Here is an 18518-nt window from a genome sequence, read left to right as displayed (position 1 = left end):
GCCATCCTGCCTACTCCCCCCCCCCCCCACTCGGTCAGTGGTTGCTTCAGATTTCTGGCCAACCATGCTCAAAAGCGTTGCGTCCTGGGTTGCAGCTGACCGATATCTAATACAACATCAATGCTCTTCTCTTCCCCCAAGCCCCCAGCCAAAACTTACTAGTAAGCCAGGAACTGGTGTACTAACCATCTAGAGGCCCACAGGAAATGTGGACATTTCCTGTCTAGTGGAAATTCCAGATCGACGTAGGAGATAGGGCCTTTGCCTCTTTCTGCTTCGTTCTGTCCCTGTGCCAAATTCTACCCCTACCCCCGGTTTTGGGAAGGCAGTAGAGTAGAAATTCCAGCTGCAAAGAGTTGGACTCTACAGGTTGTCCACCGTTCACTTAGTGACTGTTTGGAGTTACGACAGCACTGGAAAAAGTGACTTACGACTGTGTTTCTTAAAAAAAAAAACTTCCGACTCTTACAGCATCCCCATACTGGTCATGTGATCAAAATTCAGGCGTGTGACAATTGGCGTGTATTGATGACAGTTGCACAGTCTTGGGGGGATTACGTGATCACCTCTTGTCCCCTTCCCAGCCGCTTTCCAACAAGCCAAGTCGATGGAGGAAGCCAGATTCATTTAAAGACCGCGTGACTGACTTAACAACTGCAGTGATTCACTTAAACGGCAGGGGGGAGAAGGTTGGGCAAAACTCACCTAACAGATTGACAGAGTTGGAAGAGACCTTGTAGGTCATCTAGTCCAACCCCCCACCCCGCTCAAGCAGGAGACCCTACACCAGTGATGGCAAACCTTTTTGTTGTGGTGTGCTGATAGTGCATGCATGCCGGCATCTACAATGCAATGTACTCCACCCCCCTGCACATGCGTGCGCAAACACCCTTACTTGCACTGCAGATGTGCCTGCCTTCCAGCTGATTTTTGGAGTTGTTTGAGGCCTTTTTTGGCCTCCCAAAGGCTCGAGGGAAGCCTCTGCAGCCTCGGGAGGCCGAAAAACGGGCCTTCCAGAAATACCAGAAGTGCCTGTTTTCAGCCTCCAGAGGGCCTCTGGAGCCCGGGGGAAGCTGTTTTCTCTCCCGGGGGTTCGAAGGAAGCCTCTGCAGCCTTTGGAGGCCGAAAAACTGGCCCGTTTCAGCATTTCCGGTATTTCCAGAAGGCCCATTTTTCGGCCTCCCGAGGCTGCAGAGGCTTCCCTCGAGCCTCCAGGAGGGCGAAAACGGCCTCAAACAACCCAAAAAATCAGCTGGGAGGTGTGCGCATGCACAGTGAGGTAAGTTTGTCTGGGGCTCACGTGCTGGCACGAATGGCTCTGTGTGCCACCTGTGGCACGTGTGCCATAGGTTCGCCAACACGGCCCTACACTATTGTTGACGGGCCTCAGCTGTGATTGTAAGTCGAGGACTTCCTACGTTAGCAGGCTTGAAAATGATCTGTAGAACATTAGTGGATCCTTACAATTTTATCCACTGTTTCCAAAGCCCTTCCAGGAACTGGTATCAAACTTGAACACGATCAAAGGGGTATAGTACGTTATTGAAGATGTGTGTTGTTGTTTTTTAAATGAACCAAATGTAAATTTAATTCGAAATTGGAATGCAAGAAAGCAATTGCTTAAGCCCAATTTTTAGCCAGGATAACAATCTTTGGAACCTGTTCTTCCTGCCCCCACTTAAACCTGTGAGTTTGCGGGAGGCGTAGGTGCAAGGCTGTAGATTTCCTTGGTCGTTTCTTTGTTAGGGTTCCAACAAATGCGCCCCCATTCATAAGTCTCTAACCACATCTCTCAGAGTAAAAAAAAAAAAGATTTATTAGGGGTGGCCATGTTGGCCTTAGCTGGGTGCAGCCAACACTAAAATACATCATCCATTTCTCCCTTGACCCTGATCTTCCCCCACCCCCTGGATGTAGATTCTCCAATGGGACACCTCCATAGCCAAGAGTCATCAATCATGCTCTCCAGTAATAATCTTGTGTGCCAACAGCTTTTATCTGAGGCATTTAAGGAATGCACTGCTTTTCCCCCGCTCCCTTTCTGCTGGCAACTAAAAAGACCAAAGGTGTATTTTTTAGTTGACATTCTGGGCCTGCCACCTGATTCCTAGTACTCCTCTCCACCCTGAAAAGGTTGTGCCCCTTGACTGGGTATCCTGCTTTGGAAGGAACCAGCAGACAAGTAAGTCCTTGACTTACAACAGTTCATTTAGCAACCGTTCGAAGTTACAACGGCCCTGAAAAAAAGGTGACATACGACCGTTTTTCACACTTGCGACCGTTGCCACCTCCCCGTGGTCATGTGATCAGAATTTGGATGCTTGGCAACTGATTCATCTTTATGACGGTTGCTGTGTGTCCCGAGGTTCATGGGATCCCCTTTTGCAATCTCTTGACAAGCCAAATCAACGGGGAAGCCAGGCTGACTTAACAACCGCGTTACTAATTAACACAGCAGTGATCCATTTAACAATTGCGGCAAGAAAGGTTGTAAAACGGGAGAAAGTTCACTGAACGAACATCTCACTTACCAACAGAAATTCTGGGCTCAACTGTGGTCGTAAGTCGAGGACTACATGCATTACCTGCTAAAAGCTCCCTTCTACAGTGAGAAAACCTGGATTATGACTGAATGTCTATGGAGATTCTCAGTCATCCAGGTTGTGGTTGTCCCAAAGGTACTTATTTTAAGAGGCAACTGGACTTTCTGGGGTTATTTTTTTTTCTTTTTCTTTGAAGAGGTTTCGCTTCTCATCCAAGAAGCTTCTTCAGCTCTGACTGGATGGTGGAGAAGGGAAGGGGATCATAGCGGAAAGGGGTGAGAATTCTCCCCGCGGTAAATAATCCTCATCATCGTGAATAATAAAAAGCAATAGTCGTGCAAGAGATGGGGTTTTAGAAGTGAATAAGAACATTCCTACAAATGGAGAAAACCTTCCCTTCCCGCTGTCGATCCGCCTTGAAAGTGGTGAACAAAACATAACCCTGAATGTCAATCGACTTCCAAGTGGTTTCCCCAATGAGTCATCCAGAAAACAGAACCTTGGATTTAGCTAGGACTCTGTTTAATCCAGCCGGACCGGTTCTTACCTTTTATAATTGTATGTTGTCGGGCAGTACTTGGATTTCCAGAATTACGTGCTGCGTGGATCTGTGCACGGCATCTCAGCCTTGGAACGTGCCATCACCCTGTTTAACAGCATCTCCCAGTGGGTGCAAGTGATGATCCTCAAGCGTCCCACACCTCAGCAGCGAGCAGAAGTCTTCACCAAGTTCATCCACGTGACCCAGGTAAGGTGCTCACTGGGAAGAAACAGAAATGGGGGGCACTTGAGCCTTGAAATGGGGGTGGGTGGGAAGAGACGAAAGGACGTTCCTGTTCCTTTCACGGTCACTCTGCCGAGACAAAATGTTGATGAAGAAGCCACTCAGGTTGCTTCTCTCGTGTTTCTAAAAGAGGACATCCACGTGAGCCTCCGGGTTTGAAAATGTGCTCCCGGGAAACGTCGAGGAGTCTCTCAAAAAGTCGACTCTTTCCGCTTGCGATCGGTCCTCTTGTTTCTTCTCCCGTTGCAGAAGTTAAGGCAGCTGCAGAACTTCAACACGCTCATGGCGATCGTGGGAGGACTTTGCCACAGTACTATTGCTCGCCTCAAGGAGACCCATGCGCTTCTACCTTCCGAGGTCGTCAAGGTAAGGAAAGAGCCTTCCTGAGGACAAAGGAGAGGAGGGGTTTAGCCACGGCGAGGTATCCCAAAGGTAGCCAGGTAGTAGTGAGGTAGCCATGTCCACATCGGTACCCTGGCTCTTGACTGTCTACGACAGGGCTCTCCAACTGTGGGGACTTTAAGACTTGTGAGCTTCAAGTCCTATGCTGGCTAGGGAATTCTGGGAGTTGAAGTCCACAGGTTTTAAACTTGCCAAGGTTGGAGACCCCAGGTCTACAGGATGCCAAGTCCCTGAAGAGCTGAGTGTTCTTTCAGGTATGGGGTCTGGAGGTTGGGCGAGTCCATTAGTATAAATTTTTTCCCCTCAGCATGAGGTGGTTGTACAGGTAGGCCTCATCTTACGGCCACAACTGAGCCCAAAATTTGCTAACCAAGACAGTTATTAAGTCAGTTGTGTCCTGTTTTACAATCTTTTTTTTTTTTGCCACAGCTAAGGGATTCTTAAGTTGTTAAGTGAACCATGGGGTCATTAAGCGAATCATGCTACTCCCATGGATTTTGCTAGTCCAACGCCGAGAAAACGACGAATCCGTGAATCCATTTTGAAAGGAGTTCTTCAGAAAGGGCGGCTTGCTCGAGGGTTAAAATGGGATTTATACTTATTTTTCTGGACTTTTCTTTGCGCAGGTGCTCGCCGAGATGACCGAATTGCTCTCATCTAGTGGAAACTATGGGGCGTACCGTCGGGCCTACGCCGATTGCAAAGACTTCAAGATCCCCATTGTGGGAGTCCACCTCAAGGACCTGGTGACCTTACACGAAGCCCTCCCGGATCGTGTAGAAGGTGGACGTCTCAACTTGAGTAAGCTGCAGAGCCTCTACGAGCCGGTGTGGGAATTCCGGATGCGGCAACGGGCTCAGCCGCCCTTCGAAGCCAACAAGGACCTGGTGCATCTGTTGACGGTAAGGAAGATCCTTGGAGAACTCATGGAGACTACAGGAGGGTTGACGGGCAGGTTGAAGTGCAGGCGGTCCAGTGGTAGGTGGGTTGAAGGAAGTTAACTTGGCTGCCTTTGAAGGAAATCAACTGGAGTCAAACCAAGGCACGGTTAATCCCGATCCATGTTTGGAGAATATGGACTTTTCCCCTGCCACATTCATGGAATCATAGGGCTAGAAGAGACCTTGGAGGTCTTCTAGTCCAACTCCCTGACCAAGGCTGTAGACCAGGGTTTCTTCCAACTTGACAGCTTTAAGACTTGCGGACTTCAACCCCCAGAATTCCTCCTCCAGTCATGTTAGCTCGGGAATTCTGGGAGTTGAAGTCCACAAGTCTTAAACTTGCCTAGTTTGAAGACCCTTGGGATAGATAGATAGATAGATAGATAGATAGATAGATAGATAGATAGATAGATAGATAGATAGATAGATAGATATGGAGATAGAAGATAAATACTGTAGATCAGGGGTCTTCAAACTAGACAGCCTTAATACTTGTGGACTTCCACTCCCAGAATTCCTCCTCCAGTCATGTTAGCTCAGGAATTCTGGGAGTTGAAGTCCACAAGTCTTAAACTTGCCTAGTTTGAAGACCCTTGGAATAGATTGATTGATTGAGAGAGAGAGAGAGAGAGAGAGATGGAGATAGAAGATAAATACTGTAGATCAGGGGTCTTCAGACTTGACAGCCTTAATACTTGTGGACTTCCACTCCCAGAATTCCTCCTCCAGTCATGTTAGCTCAGGAATTCTGGGAGTGGGAGTCCACAAGTCTTAAAGTTGCCAAGGTTGAAGATTTCTGCTGTAGGAGGAAGCCACCCCAAAGAGCTTATCCAGGATGGGAGATGGGGGAACATGGCGGTAGTTAAGCCGGCCTTGGGGCGGGGTGTCCCGATCCACTCAAGGGGGCTGCCCCCTTCTTTTTGGAGGTTCCAGGGCCGTTTGCTTTAGTAAGGCTGGGGCAAAAAGAGAGGTGCTCTTTGGCCTTTGCTTTTGCTGTTCAACCACCTAGACCAGGGGGTGGGCAATTAATTTTCCCATGAGAAATTGACACTGTTGTGGAGGACTATACCAAGAGAGGGGGAAGGTGCATAGGCAATGCATACATAGGTAAAGGGTAAAGATTCCCCTCCTTGCACATCCATGCTAGTCATTTCTGGCTCTAGGGGGTGCTGGTGCTCGTCTCCGTTCCAAAACCGAGGAGCCAGCGCTGTCCGAAGACGTCTCCGTGGTCATGTGGCCGGCATGACTAAATGCCGGAGGTGCACAGAACACCGTTCCCTTCCCACCAAAGGGGTCCCTATTTTTCTACTTGCATTTTTTTAAAAAAATGTGCTTTCAAACTGCTAGGTTGGCAGAAGCTGGGACAAGGAACAGGAGCTCGCTCCGTTAGGCGGTGCTAGGGATTCGAACAGCCAAACTGCCGACCTTTCTGATCGACAAGCTCAGCATCTTAGCTACTGAGCCGCCGCGCCCCCAATGCATACAGACACATATATAAGTTTAAAAACAGAATTCCTTCAAAATAAAAGCAATCCATTCAAACAGGACAGGGATAAACAAAGGGCTAGATGCGGCCCGGTAATGCCCAGCTATGACCTGGAAGGAGCTCGACGTGCCCCAGCTGTCCATCATGAAGTCATCGGGATAGCAATGGTTCTGAGCCAACAGTCCTGGGATTTTGGGGTACCGGGTGTGTTTCTTTTGCCCTAAACTGCCTTCTTGCCTTCCAGCTCTCTTTGGATCTCTACTACTCCGAGGAGGAAATCTACGCCCTCTCGTACTCTCGTGAACCTCGCTGCCTCAAAATGCTGGTAAAAAGAGGACGACAAAAGACCCCGAGGAAGGGCCGAGTCTTCCCTGAAGGCCCCGTTTCTTAAAGCTCTCTTCTCCCTTTTCCCTCTTCACAGCCATCCACCCAATTCAAGCCTCCGGTGGTCGTAGAGTGGGCGCCCAGAGTAGCCACCAAGCCGGACCGTCTTGCCGTCAAGAGGCATGTCCAGCAGATGGTGGAGGTAGGATGATCAAAGCAATCGAGGAAAGAGAACATTACGTAGCTCAGGGTTGAACTGTGGGCGCTCTGATCTCGCTGGTTTTCTTGCAGACATTTCACGACCCCGCTAGGTAACATCATCAGTGCTAGAAGGGAGAGGGAGTTTGCAGAGAGGAAGAACAGGAGGAGGAGGTCGATGACGACCGTAGAGTCCTTCGTTCCCTCTGAGCTTGGTGGGTTTTTTTTGCAGACGTTTCATCATCCACCTAGGTAACGTCATCAGCTCTCTCTGTGGCGCATCAGGGAGCCTGGCATTTTGCAGCACTATGGCCCCAATTGTGCCAACCCCCCCCACCCCCCCAGCGGCCAAGTCCAGTTCCCGCTTTTCTCCTCCCCTTTTCCACCCAGCACCCCCCACTTTCTGTTAAAGGAAGAAGCTCAAATCCGGCCACTCCGACCACATCCTCTTCTACAAATAAAACATGCTGCTGAAAACAAGGTTGCGCATGGCTGACAGAGAGAGAGAGCGACAGAGAGAGGAGAAAAGCAAACACCACCACCAGGGAACTTGCGGGGTGGGGGGGAGATCCAAATCCAACCCCCTCCTCTCAAACAACTCATATCCCATATTGCTAAAATAAAGCTGTGTTTCTCAACTTGGCAATTTTAAGTCATGTGGACTTCAACTCCCAGAATTCTCCAGCCAGCTTTGGTGGGAGTTGAAGTCCAAATGACTTTGCCGGCTGGAGAATTCTGGGAGTTGAAGTCCAAACATCCTTGCTGGCTGGAGAATTCTGGGAGTTGAAGTCCAAATGTCTTTGCCGGCTGGAGAATTCTGGGAGTTGAAGTCCAAACGTCTTTACTGGCTACAGAATTCTGGGAGTTGAAGTCCAAACATCCTTCCTGGTTAGAGAATTCTGGGAGTTGAAGTCTAAACGTCTTTGCCAGCTGGAGAATTCTGGGAGTTGATAGTCCAAATGTCTTTGCCAGCTGGAGAATTCTGGGAGTTGAAGTCCAAATGTCTTTGCCGGCTGGAGAATTCTGGGAGTTGAAGTCCAAATATCTTTGCCGGATAGAGAATTCTGGGAGTTGAAGTCCAAATGTCTTTGCCAGCTGGAGAATTCTGGGAGTTGAAGTCCAAACGTCTTTGCCGGCTGGAGAATTCTGGGTGTTGAAGTCCAAACGTCTTTGCCGGCTGGAGAATTCTGGGAGTTGAAGTCCAAACGTCTTTGCCGGCTGGAGAATTCTGGGAGTTGAAGTCCAAACATCCTTGCCATCTAGAGAATTCTGGGAGTTGAAGTCCAAACATCCTTGCCGGCTGGAGAATTCTGGGAGTTGAAGTCCAAACATCCTTGCCGGCTAGAGAATTCTGGGAGTTGAAGTCCAAACGTCTTTGCCGGCTACAGAATTCTGGGAGTTGGTCCAAACATCCTTGCCGGCTAGAGAATTCTGGGAGTTGAAGTCTAAACGTCTTTGCCGGATAGAGAATTCTGGGAGTTGAAGTCCAAACGTCCTAAAGTTGCCAAGTTGAGGAGCACTGCCTAATAGTATCAAATTAACAAATGATGGTTTTGGATGCTCCTATATAAAAACCCAAGAGGTCTCCACGAACACCGTTACCAATTGCAAAGAAGTTTGCGGTTACTGTCATCAAGTAACCGCCGCATTGCCAAAGAGGGAAGAATTTAATCCTTTCTCTCTCCGATCTATTACAGTTTAGTTTTGTTTTTTTGCGTCTCAAGACCTGCAACTCTTTTGAAAATCAAGGCAGGAGAAATAAAGGACTTCTCTGGCCAGGCCCGTGCCAAGTTTGCGTAGGGGATCATTTGGGGGGTGTTGTGGAGAATCTATGCAGGACTGCACCCCAATCTTGGCATAGGGAGGGAATTGAGAGCAGTGTGTGGGTTACAGGTTTGGGAAAAAAGAGGATGTGGTGAAGAAACAGCGCAGGGCTGAGAGTCAAAGATTTATTTCAATCACCCTTATAGACTTTTAAAGTGCTTAAGCAGAAATTGGTGGTAGCTGAAGAGCGATTTTGCACGCATAAAGAACATTCAACTTCTAGGAAATGGAGCCATCTCCCCTGAGTGAAAATTATAGGCAGGAGCTCAGCTTACAATTACTCGTTTAGTGACCGTTGGAAGGAAAGCTGCGCTGGGGGGAAAAAAGCGACTTACGACCATTTTTCACGTTTATGACTGTTGCGGTAACCGATCAAAATTCAGAGGCTTGGCAAGGGGTTCATGTTTATGACGGTCGCTGTGTCCCCAGGGGGGTCACGTGGTCCCCTTTTGCAACCTGTCAACGGGGAGTCCAGATTCACTTCACAATCTGAACAAATGCAATGATTCACTTAACGACTCCAGCAAGACAAGGCGTAAAAATGGAGCCAAACTCACTTTTAACAAACGTTTCGCTTAGCAACAGAATCCTTGGGCTCAACTGTGGTTATAACCAGAGGACTACCTGTAGTTATGACAGTGGCACAGCCCTGGGTTCATGCGATCACCATTTGTAACCTTCCCAGCTAATTTCCGACAAACAGAGAATAAACCCCACTCCTTTGTAATACTGATGATGTTACTTAGTTGGGTCATGAAATGTCTCCAAGAAAACCATGCTGAGAGTGGACCGGGGGCCACTTCTATCTATGTACCTCTTCTATCTATGTCTGTCTGTCTGTCTGTCTGTCTATGTGTCTGTCTGTCTGTCTATCTATCTATCTATCTATCTATCTATCTATCTATCTATCTATCTCTCTATCTTCTTCTTCTATCTCACCATCCATATCATCCATCCATCCATCCATCCTATCTATCTATCTAAAATCAAAATACCACTCACACATCATCACAAAATCTCCAAAACCGTAAAGCCTACAAACTTGAAATTTGGCACGTATCTTCCTCTTGGCTTCTAGGTGCTCACTACAAAAGGATTCTTCAAAATGACCATCAGAACATTAGTATTTCCTGTATTATTATTATTAACACGCTCTGATGCTAAGGAGTTCTACTCTCCCTCCCCACCTGGAAAGAAATCTGTTCCAAATGCAAAGAAGAGGAGTTTTAGTTTCAGTTTCACAGCACCAAGCAGCTTGAGTACTGAACCGTTGAGCTAAGCCACGCCCAGGCTCCTCGCTGTCTCCTTCTTGCTCACACAGAAAATGCTATTTCAGTTTCCAAACAGCCCTCAGCTCTCTCACACACTGACAGGACGCTAGCCAGATGAATACCAATGGATGCTGGTACGCAGAGGCAGAATTTCCCCTTCCCCTTATTTTCCTCCCCCAAAACTAAGCCCCACCACATAGTTTCGTAGCGAAGCATACAGGTATAGAGCTAATTAAGTCAATAAATTCCTCTGTAGACGTTTGTGTCTCCATGGCTGCGTTTCTACCCTTCTCTTTTCCAACAGTCCGTGTTCAAGAATTACGACCCTGACCAACGGGGTTGCATCTCTCAGGAAGATTTTGAGACCATATCTATGAGTTTCCCGTTCTCCTTCTACGGCCTGGAAAGAGAACGGTAAGCACCGGGGTTGCCGGCAAGGGTGGTTCTGCTGGGGGTTCGCCCCTCGCTAAGATTCTGTGCAATTTGGAGAACCCACAAATCCCACTCCTGGCTGGCCCTGCCCATCCCGCCCCTCCCCTCCCCTCCCCTCCCAGGAGTTTCCATGCGGCCTGTTCCAGGCGCAGGTAAGCAGAGGACGCACGCAGAAGCTCAGAGAGGGGTGAAAAACTGGCCTCCTGGAAATTCAGGAAGGCCGGAAATGGGCCCATTTCTGGCTTCCAGAGAGCCTCCGGAGAAAAGCCTCCAGAGCCCGGGAGGGCAAAAACGCCCCCCTCCCGCAGTGGTGCAGAAGGCCAACTAGGCCACACCCACCATGGCCACACCCACCTAGCAACCAGGCAGAGCAACCCATTGCTAAAAGTTTTGAGGCCTACCTTTGGCTGCATGGAAAGGAGATCCAGCTAGGTTGCCGTAAAGTGGAAAACCTAGGGCCGTGATGGCAAACCTATGGCATGCGTGCCACAAGTGGCATGCAGAGCCATTTGCGCCGGCACACGAGCCGCAGGCAAACTTACCTGCACTGCACATGCGCGCACCTCACAACTGATTTTTTGGCTGGTTTGAGGCCTTTTTCGGCCTCCCAGAGGCTTGGAAAAAGCCTCTGCAAGGCTTTTCAGGTCTAATCATAGGCCCGTTTTATCACTTCCTGTAATACCGGAAGTGATGAAACAAGCCTATTATTCCCCCTGAAAAGCCTTGCAGAGGTTTTCTCCAAGCCTCTGGGAGGCTGAAAAAGGTCTCAAACAGCTGAAAAATCAGCTGTGAGGCGCAGTGCAGGTAAGGGGGGGCATGGGGGATTGCGCGTGCATGCGCAGGTGTGGGGCGTGCATTACATTCTGGGTGCTGGCATGTAACTGCATGTGCGCTGGCGCGTGCACAATTTTTAGCACAGGAGCCCCAAAAGGTTAGTCATCACTGACCTAGAGCGTCTTGTTGAAATGCTTTCATATCTAAGGCAGGGCTGGAGCTCACCTTGACCTGGGTGATCGGATAACTGGCTTTCATGGCCACGGTGGAACTAGAACTCACCAGCTCCCAGTTTCTAGCCTTAACCACTAGATCAAACTGCCTCTCTTTATCTCAGGGAAGGAACCTGGAACCGAGACGACCTCTCGGAGTACTTCATGAGGGCCTGCGCCATCTTCTCCAAGCTGGGCCTGGTGGTTTTGCACGATTTCCAAGAGGTCACCTTTAAGAAACCCACTTTCTGCGACCACTGCAGTGGCTTTGTAAGTTTACACACCTTTTCTGTGACATTCACACACACACACACACATACACGCACACACATCCCATTGGCAGAAATGACCACTGGAAATATAATATCAAGAGATGTTTAAGAAATAAAAACTGAAGGGGTTGCCCAGAATTGTGGGAAGGGAAATTGAAGGGAAATTGTGCAGCTAGACTTTTATCCTCCTGCTCGTCTTCCTCCTCCTCCAAGTTGGAAGGGACCTTGGAGGTCTTCTAGTCCAACCCACTGCTCAGGAAGGACACCCTGTACAATTTCAGACAAATAGCAGTAGCCCTTCGACTTATATACCTTTTTATAGTGCTTTCCAGACCTCTCTAAGCGGTTTACAGAGTCAGCCTCTTGCCCTCAACAATCTGGCTCCTCATTTTACCCGCCTCGGAAGGATGGAAAGCTGAGTCAACCTGGAGCCTGGTGGGATTTGAACTGCCAAACTGCAGCCAGGAGAAGTAGCTTGCAGTACTGCACTCTAACCACTGAGCCACAGAGCCTCCGTGGATGTCCAATCTCTTCTTAAAAACCTCCAGTGTTGGAGCACCTACAACTTCCGGCAGTTACCCCAATTAAATCATGATTTTTGAGCCAAACGCCCAAAACTAAATAAGATTTATTGGGAGTTAACATGTCGGCACTGCCTGGGTGTAGCTGACTCTGAGACATCTGTGACCCTGGTTTTCCCCACCCCACCCCACCCCCTGGGTATATTATAATTCATATTCTCCAGCGAGAGTCATCCATAGCCCAGAGTCATCAATCATGCTCTCCAGTTAGAATTTTGCATGGCAGAAACTCCAGTCCCCTAGTTACTATCTTTGAAAAACTATGCATGGAATGCACTTTTGATTTCCAAGCTGCCGCACTGCTCTTTCAAACCCCTTTCCCCCCACCCTTTCTGTTGGCAACTATAAAACGGCTGTAGAAATGCTTTCTAAGTTGACAGTTTCACTGATTCGTTGTTCTCCTTGTCAGGAAATTCCTCCTTAGTTCTAAGTTGCTTCTCTCCTTGATTCGTTTCCACCCGTTGCTTCTTGTCCTGAGTTCAGGTGCTTTTGAGAATAGCTTGACTCCCGCTTCTTTGGGGCAGCCCCATGGATATTGGGACACTCCATCATGTCACCCCTAGTCCTTCTTTTCATTAAACTAGACGTACCCAATTCCTGCAACGGTTCTTCACATGTTTTAGTCTGCCTATTTAAGTAGTTCTCTCCAGAATTATCCGACCTGCTAATCTCTCAGCCTTCTAGGTCCTCCATCAGGACTAGGAACATGCTATTTTTTTTTTTAAGAAGAAGAGTGATTGGAGGCCAGAGTATATGACCAAGGATGCTTTAGTCCCGTTATCTAGCTGCTTTGCATGTGCACAAACATTGTTCTACAACGTTGCTCCTCACGCTTAGCAAATTAAAAGATGGGGACTTCAACTCCCAGAATTCCCCAGCCATCACCTTCCTGCTGCTGGAAAGCCAACTCTGAGGACTTCAGACAACCAGACAAAGAAACCTCTCTAATAAAACATTTGAGGCGGCCGACTCTATAAAACCCGAGAAAGGAAGCGACAAGGAGATGAAATGAAAACTAAGTATCTGTTGGTGCAAGAAATGGCTGAGGATGCTCACGGATCTGTTTGCATCCTCCAGATGTGTTTGCTGCCACCTAAAATGACCTAATTTGTCTTCTTCCTTTCCTGATGTAGCTGTGGGGAGTCTCCAAGCAGGGATACCGCTGCAGGGGTGAGTGCGCCCTCTGCTGGGCTCTGTGGGCCAGCACAATTGATTTTCGAGGAGGTTTTGGGGGGACACGAATTGGGACAGCTGCCATTGGGTCTTAAATGGGGTTAGGGTTTGTAGCAAACCCCACCTTCTTCTGGCACTGATGATGTTACCTAGTTCGGTAATGAAACGTCCGCAAGAAAGCAACCAAGCTCAGAGAGCACCAAGGAGCACACAGTCCTCTTCCTCCTCCTCTTCCTCCTCCCCCTCCCCACAAACACCACTCCCTTTTAGCACTGATGATGTTACCTAGTTCGGTAATGAAACGTCCGCAAGAAAGCAACCAAGCTCAGAGAGCGCCAAGGAGCACACAGTCCTCTTCCTCCTCCTCTTCCTCCTCCCCTCCCCACAAACACCACTCCCTTTTAGCACTGATGATGTTACCTAGTTCGGTAATGAAACGTCCGCAAGAAAGCAACCAAGCTCAGAGAGCGCCAAGGAGCACACAGTCCTCTTCCTCCTCCTCTTCCTCCTCCCCCTCCCCACAAACACCACTCCCTTTTAGCACTGATGATGTTACCTAGTTCGGTAATGAAACGTCTCCAAGAGCACCAAGGACCCCCACAGTCGTTGTCCTCTTCTTCCTCCTCCTCTTCCTCCCCCTCCTCCTCTCCTCCTCCTCCTCTCCACAATCCCCACCTTCTTCTGGCACTGATGACGTTACCTAGTTTGGTAATGAAACATCTGCAAGAAACCTACCAACTAGAGCAGCCAGGAGTCTATCGTGAGCTGGAGAATAACGCTAACAATAACCGAATATATAACTGAGAACAATGCTAAGGATAACTGAAAATTCATCTTTTTTGTCATCCGGTGTCCAAATAAAAGCCATAGATGCCGACACCCGCTTGTAGTTTTAAATATAAATAAATATATTTGCAATCTGCATGTACACCGAACTAGATAATCAGGCAAACGGGCGCATCCTGAGGTAAATCAACACCGCAGGAACATCGTGAGGTAAATTACACATACACAGAGAAAAAAAAGGCAGAGTATAAAAACAATACTCCCCTTGTACACTCGGGTACCAATGAACCACAACTGTGTGTTCTGTCTCACTTTACAACTCTGCTGCTCCAGCTATTAAGTTTTTAAAAAATCTTAATGGAAATCATAGTTGAATGTTCTCCTGATCTCATCTCATCCTTATTTGGAGTTTGACCCCCTCCTTAAGTGACGTTCCTGCATCGGGAGGAAAATTGTGTATTTGAGCAGCCCCTTAAAGTGGATTTGTGTATGTGTATCCTTAGTACTGAAGCAGTAAAAGTGCCTTGACCCAGCCCCATGGGTGTTGTAGTACCAGGTTGGAGAAGACTGGGAGCAGGAGCCATTGGGGGCGGGTAACAATTCATCTTCTCACTGCTTTGATTTGAAGCCCCCTTTTGTGGTGGTTGTTGTTGTTGTGATTCTCTCTAGATTGTGCCATGATCTGTCACAAACACTGCAAGAACCAGGTGGAGGTGGAGTGCCACGCTCGCCGCTTCCCTTCCTCCTCCTCCTCCTCCGACAGCACACCGCGCGCCTCCACAGCCACGCTGGCTATGAGTCACCATCCCAGCTCCGGTATGTGGCCGTTGGGGTAAAACAGTAAAAAGTGAAAAACACATAAACTAAACATGCACGTCTCGCTTAACAACCACATTGCTTAGTGATGGAGATTCTGATCCCAATTTGTGACCATAAGCTAGGGGGAGTCAAACAGGAGGCCTGCGGGCCAAACCCGGCCTGTCCTGTGGTCAGATCCGGCCTGCAAGGCCATCCTGGAAAATGCAAAGGGCCGGCCTGCGTCGCTTCGGCCCGGGCTAGCCAATGCGAAGAGGAAACACCTGGCCAGCAATTTGGGGAGTGGCATCAAGCTAGCCACGCCCACCCAGTTGGCCATATCCAGTGAGTGGCATCAAGCTGGCCACACCCACACAGTTGGCCACGCCCACACAGTTGGCCATATCCAGTGAGTGGCGTCAAGCTGGCCACACCCACACAGTTGGCCATGCCCACCCAGTTGGCCATATCCAGTGAGTGGTGTCAAGCTGGCCACACCCACACAGTTGGCCATATCCAGTGAGTGGTGTCAAGCTGGCCACACCCACACAGTCAGTCATGCCTAACCAGTTGGCCATATCCAGTTAGTGGCGTCAAACTGGCCACGCCCACCCAGTTGGCCACGCCCACAGTTGGCCATATCCACTGAGTGGCGTCAAGCTCGCCACACCCACGCAGTCAATCACGCTTAACCAGTTGGCCATATCCAGTGAGTGGCATCAAGCTGGCCACACCCACCCAGTTGGCCACGCCCATAAATTGTATCCTCCAACGAGACTCATCCATAGCCCAGAGTCAGCCATCGTGCTCTCTTCCCATTAGAATTTTGTGCTGCAGAAACTTCAGTCCCCTAGTTACTATCTTCGAAAACATGTATGGAACGCGCTTTTGGTTTGCAAGCTGCCGCACTGCTCTTTCGAACCCCTTTTCCCCCCTCCCTTTCCGTTAGCCACTCTAAAAAGGCTATAGCCATAGTTTTAGCAGTTGTCACGGCGATTCTCCGTCTAACTGAGCCTTTTTCACCTTGCAGGCTCTGAGGAAGAAATGTTCCTTTTCCCACCAGGCTGGGAACAGGGCAAGAGCCCCGTGGTCTCCTTGTCAAGCAGCCCGGGCAGCCGGATGGTCAAACATGCCAGCACCCAGACCGAGCAGGCTAGCCCGGCAACTGAGGACCGAGAACAGCCGGCGGAGGGTTGCAATAAAACTCAGAAGCAACTCGTGGCGCTGGTGAAGGAGCTGGAGAAGGTGAGGATAATTGACAGGGGAAATAATAAGAATCAATGTTTTTCTCGACCCCGGGCACGTGAAGGTGTGTGGAGTTCACCGGCCAGATTTGTGGCATCTTAACAGTACCACGAACACATTTTTTTTTTAACAACAGCTTTGTAGAAAATAGGCATTTACTGGCCAAACTGGCCCCGCAGAGAACCACTGGCTTGTTTAAACAACGGTGGCATATATTGCATTTAGTTTTGGTCAGCACACTATAAAAATAGACGTTGATACTCTAGCAAAAGTACCGATGATGAGGGGATTGGAGGCTAAAATATACGATGAACGGTTGCAGGAACTGGGCCTGGCTAGTCTAGTGAAGAGAAGGACCAGGGGAGACAGGAGAGCAGCCTTCCAATATTTGAGGGGCTGCCCCAGAGAAAAAGAAGGGGGTCAAGCTGTTTTCTAAAGCACCCCGAAGGCCAGACAAGGAATAATGGATGGAAACTGAACAAGGAGAAGAGTCAACCTGGAAATAATAGGCTGAAGACAGATCCTAGGTGCTCTCCGAGCCTGGCGGTTTCCTTGCAGACATTTCATGACCCAACTAGGTAACATCATCAGTGCTAGAAGAGAGTGGGGTTTGGCTCTTATGTTTTATGTACTCGTGGCATGCCCTGTTCGGTGTTGGTGGGAGTGATCTTGGAGGGTCTTTGGTTTGGGCTGTCTGCTGTTTGCTTATTTGGCATGTCCTCGATTGGGGTATTAAGAAATATCGTTTACCACTTGTTTATAAGGAGTAAACAATACCCCCAATCAAGGAACCGCCAAACAAGCTGACAGTCATCAACAGCCTAATCCCCAAGAACACTCCCACTAACACTGACAGGGCAAGCGACAGGAATATAAATATATAAAATAGTATACGAAAAGTAGTATATTAAAAATAAGTGCAAGCCCCACTTCCCGTCTAGCTCTGCAAGAAAACAACCAAGCCCAGAGAGCGCTAAGGACCCCACAGTTCTCCTCTTCCTCCCTCCTAGCACTGATGAAGTTACCTACTTTGGTAATGAAATGTCTACAAGAAAACAACCAAGCCCAGATAGCACCAAGGACCTCACAGTTCTCCTCCTCCTCTTCCTCTCCGCAAATGCGACTCCCTTCTAACACTGATGATGTTACCTAGTTGGGTCATAAAATGTCTACAAGAAAACAAGCAAGCTCAGAGGGTCTATGGTCTGGGCAAGCAAGCCCAGAGAGCACCAAGGACCCCATAGTTCTCCTCCTCCTCCTTCTCCCCGCAAACCCCACTTCCCTTCTAGCACTGATGATGTCACCTAGTTTGGTAATGAAACGTCTGCAAGAAAGCCGCCAAGCTCAGAGGGTCTATGGAGATTCTAAGTCATCCAGCTCATGATTGTCCCAAAGGTGCTTGCCTCTTGGTGCGGGGAAGCAGCTTTGGGACAACCCAGCTCAGAGAGAACCGGGGGGTGGGCCGGGAGTGGGGGGGCTTCTGCACGTCCCCCTCCCCTCATTCCGTCTCTAAACCCCTTGCTCTGACCTGCAGGAACGGGACGGGCTGCTGACCGCCAACCAGTCTCTTCAGAACCGCTACACGCAGCTAGAAGCCGAGAACAGGAGGCTCTTGAAAACGGGCAGCCCAGCATCCCTCTACGAAATCACGCCTCGGTTCATCTGAGCCCAGCTGGTCGGTTGCTGTTCTCTGCCAACAAACTCTGGGAACTTAAGGAAGGAAGCTTTCCTGAACGGGGCGAGCATCGGGCCTCGGGCGGGCCGAGAGAAAGGGCTGGCGGAGGAAGCCATCCGCTGAAAAACCCCGACGGGCAACGAAGAAAAAAATTGGGGAGCAGAGAAGAAGATGCTGTCCTAGGGGAGGGGTTTTGTTCATGTCCGGCTAAGCAGCTCTCTGGTTCAGCCATCTTGGCAGTCCGAGAAGGAACAGGCCAAATCCGAGTCCTTTATCACGCACCTTCGGATTTGTAATTTATTTATTATGTTTTTTGTTTTGTTTTGTTTAATGTATGAGCTGCCTCGTTTTATGGCTCTGGCAGCTTTGGAGGGATTTGTAAATAAAGAGCACAACTCCGAGAATTCATAGCAGCGGCTTTAATGATCCCTAACCGAAAAGTAGCCCGTTTGAGTATCCATGAGAAAAGAGACCAGAAAGGGAGAGAACTTCAAGTCCAATGACCAGTTACTCAAATCACGCAGGCTGGCTACAAAATACAGAGAAATCTATGGTGAAATAGAGCTCGCCACGAGAAGTTCACCTGCAGCTTTAAGATGGGTGGACTTCAACTCCCAGAATTCCCCAGCCAGCAAGCTTCTAAGATGACTTCAACTCCCAGAATTCCCCAGTCATCATCTTTTAAGATAGGTGGACTTCAATTCCCAGAATTCCCCAGCAGGCATGCTTTTAAGATGGACTTCAACTCCCAGAATTCCCTAGCCAGCAAGCTTCTAAGATGGACCAACTCCCAGAATTCC

At 48.9% G+C, this 18518-nt stretch overlaps 1 protein-coding gene across 1 annotated transcript in view; it reads left to right on the top strand.

Moving 5' to 3' along the window:
• RASGRP4 (RAS guanyl releasing protein 4) overlaps nt 1-18125 on the top strand; it is a 31678-nt gene extending 13553 nt beyond the window's left edge. The window contains exons 7-17 of the mRNA XM_087940194.1: nt 3118-3291; nt 3577-3693; nt 4356-4631; nt 6401-6481; nt 6578-6682; nt 10078-10187; nt 11317-11461; nt 13178-13214; nt 14673-14819; nt 15829-16043; nt 17578-18125. Coding sequence (XP_087796320.1) covers nt 3118-3291; nt 3577-3693; nt 4356-4631; nt 6401-6481; nt 6578-6682; nt 10078-10187; nt 11317-11461; nt 13178-13214; nt 14673-14819; nt 15829-16043; nt 17578-17709 — 1539 coding nt within the window. The 3' untranslated portion in view covers nt 17710-18125. The remainder of the gene's footprint in view (nt 1-3117; nt 3292-3576; nt 3694-4355; nt 4632-6400; nt 6482-6577; nt 6683-10077; nt 10188-11316; nt 11462-13177; nt 13215-14672; nt 14820-15828; nt 16044-17577) is intronic.
• The last annotated feature ends 393 nt before the right edge of the window (nt 18126-18518 follow it).

This window comes from Pseudonaja textilis, chromosome 10 (genome assembly GCF_049901715.1).
Source record: "Pseudonaja textilis isolate UNSWEBS1 chromosome 10, rPseTex1.2, whole genome shotgun sequence".
Classification (NCBI taxonomy): Eukaryota; Metazoa; Chordata; class Lepidosauria; order Squamata; family Elapidae; genus Pseudonaja; species Pseudonaja textilis.
Note: the sequence above shows the minus strand (reverse complement) of the source record. Positions and strands in the feature narration are given on the sequence as shown.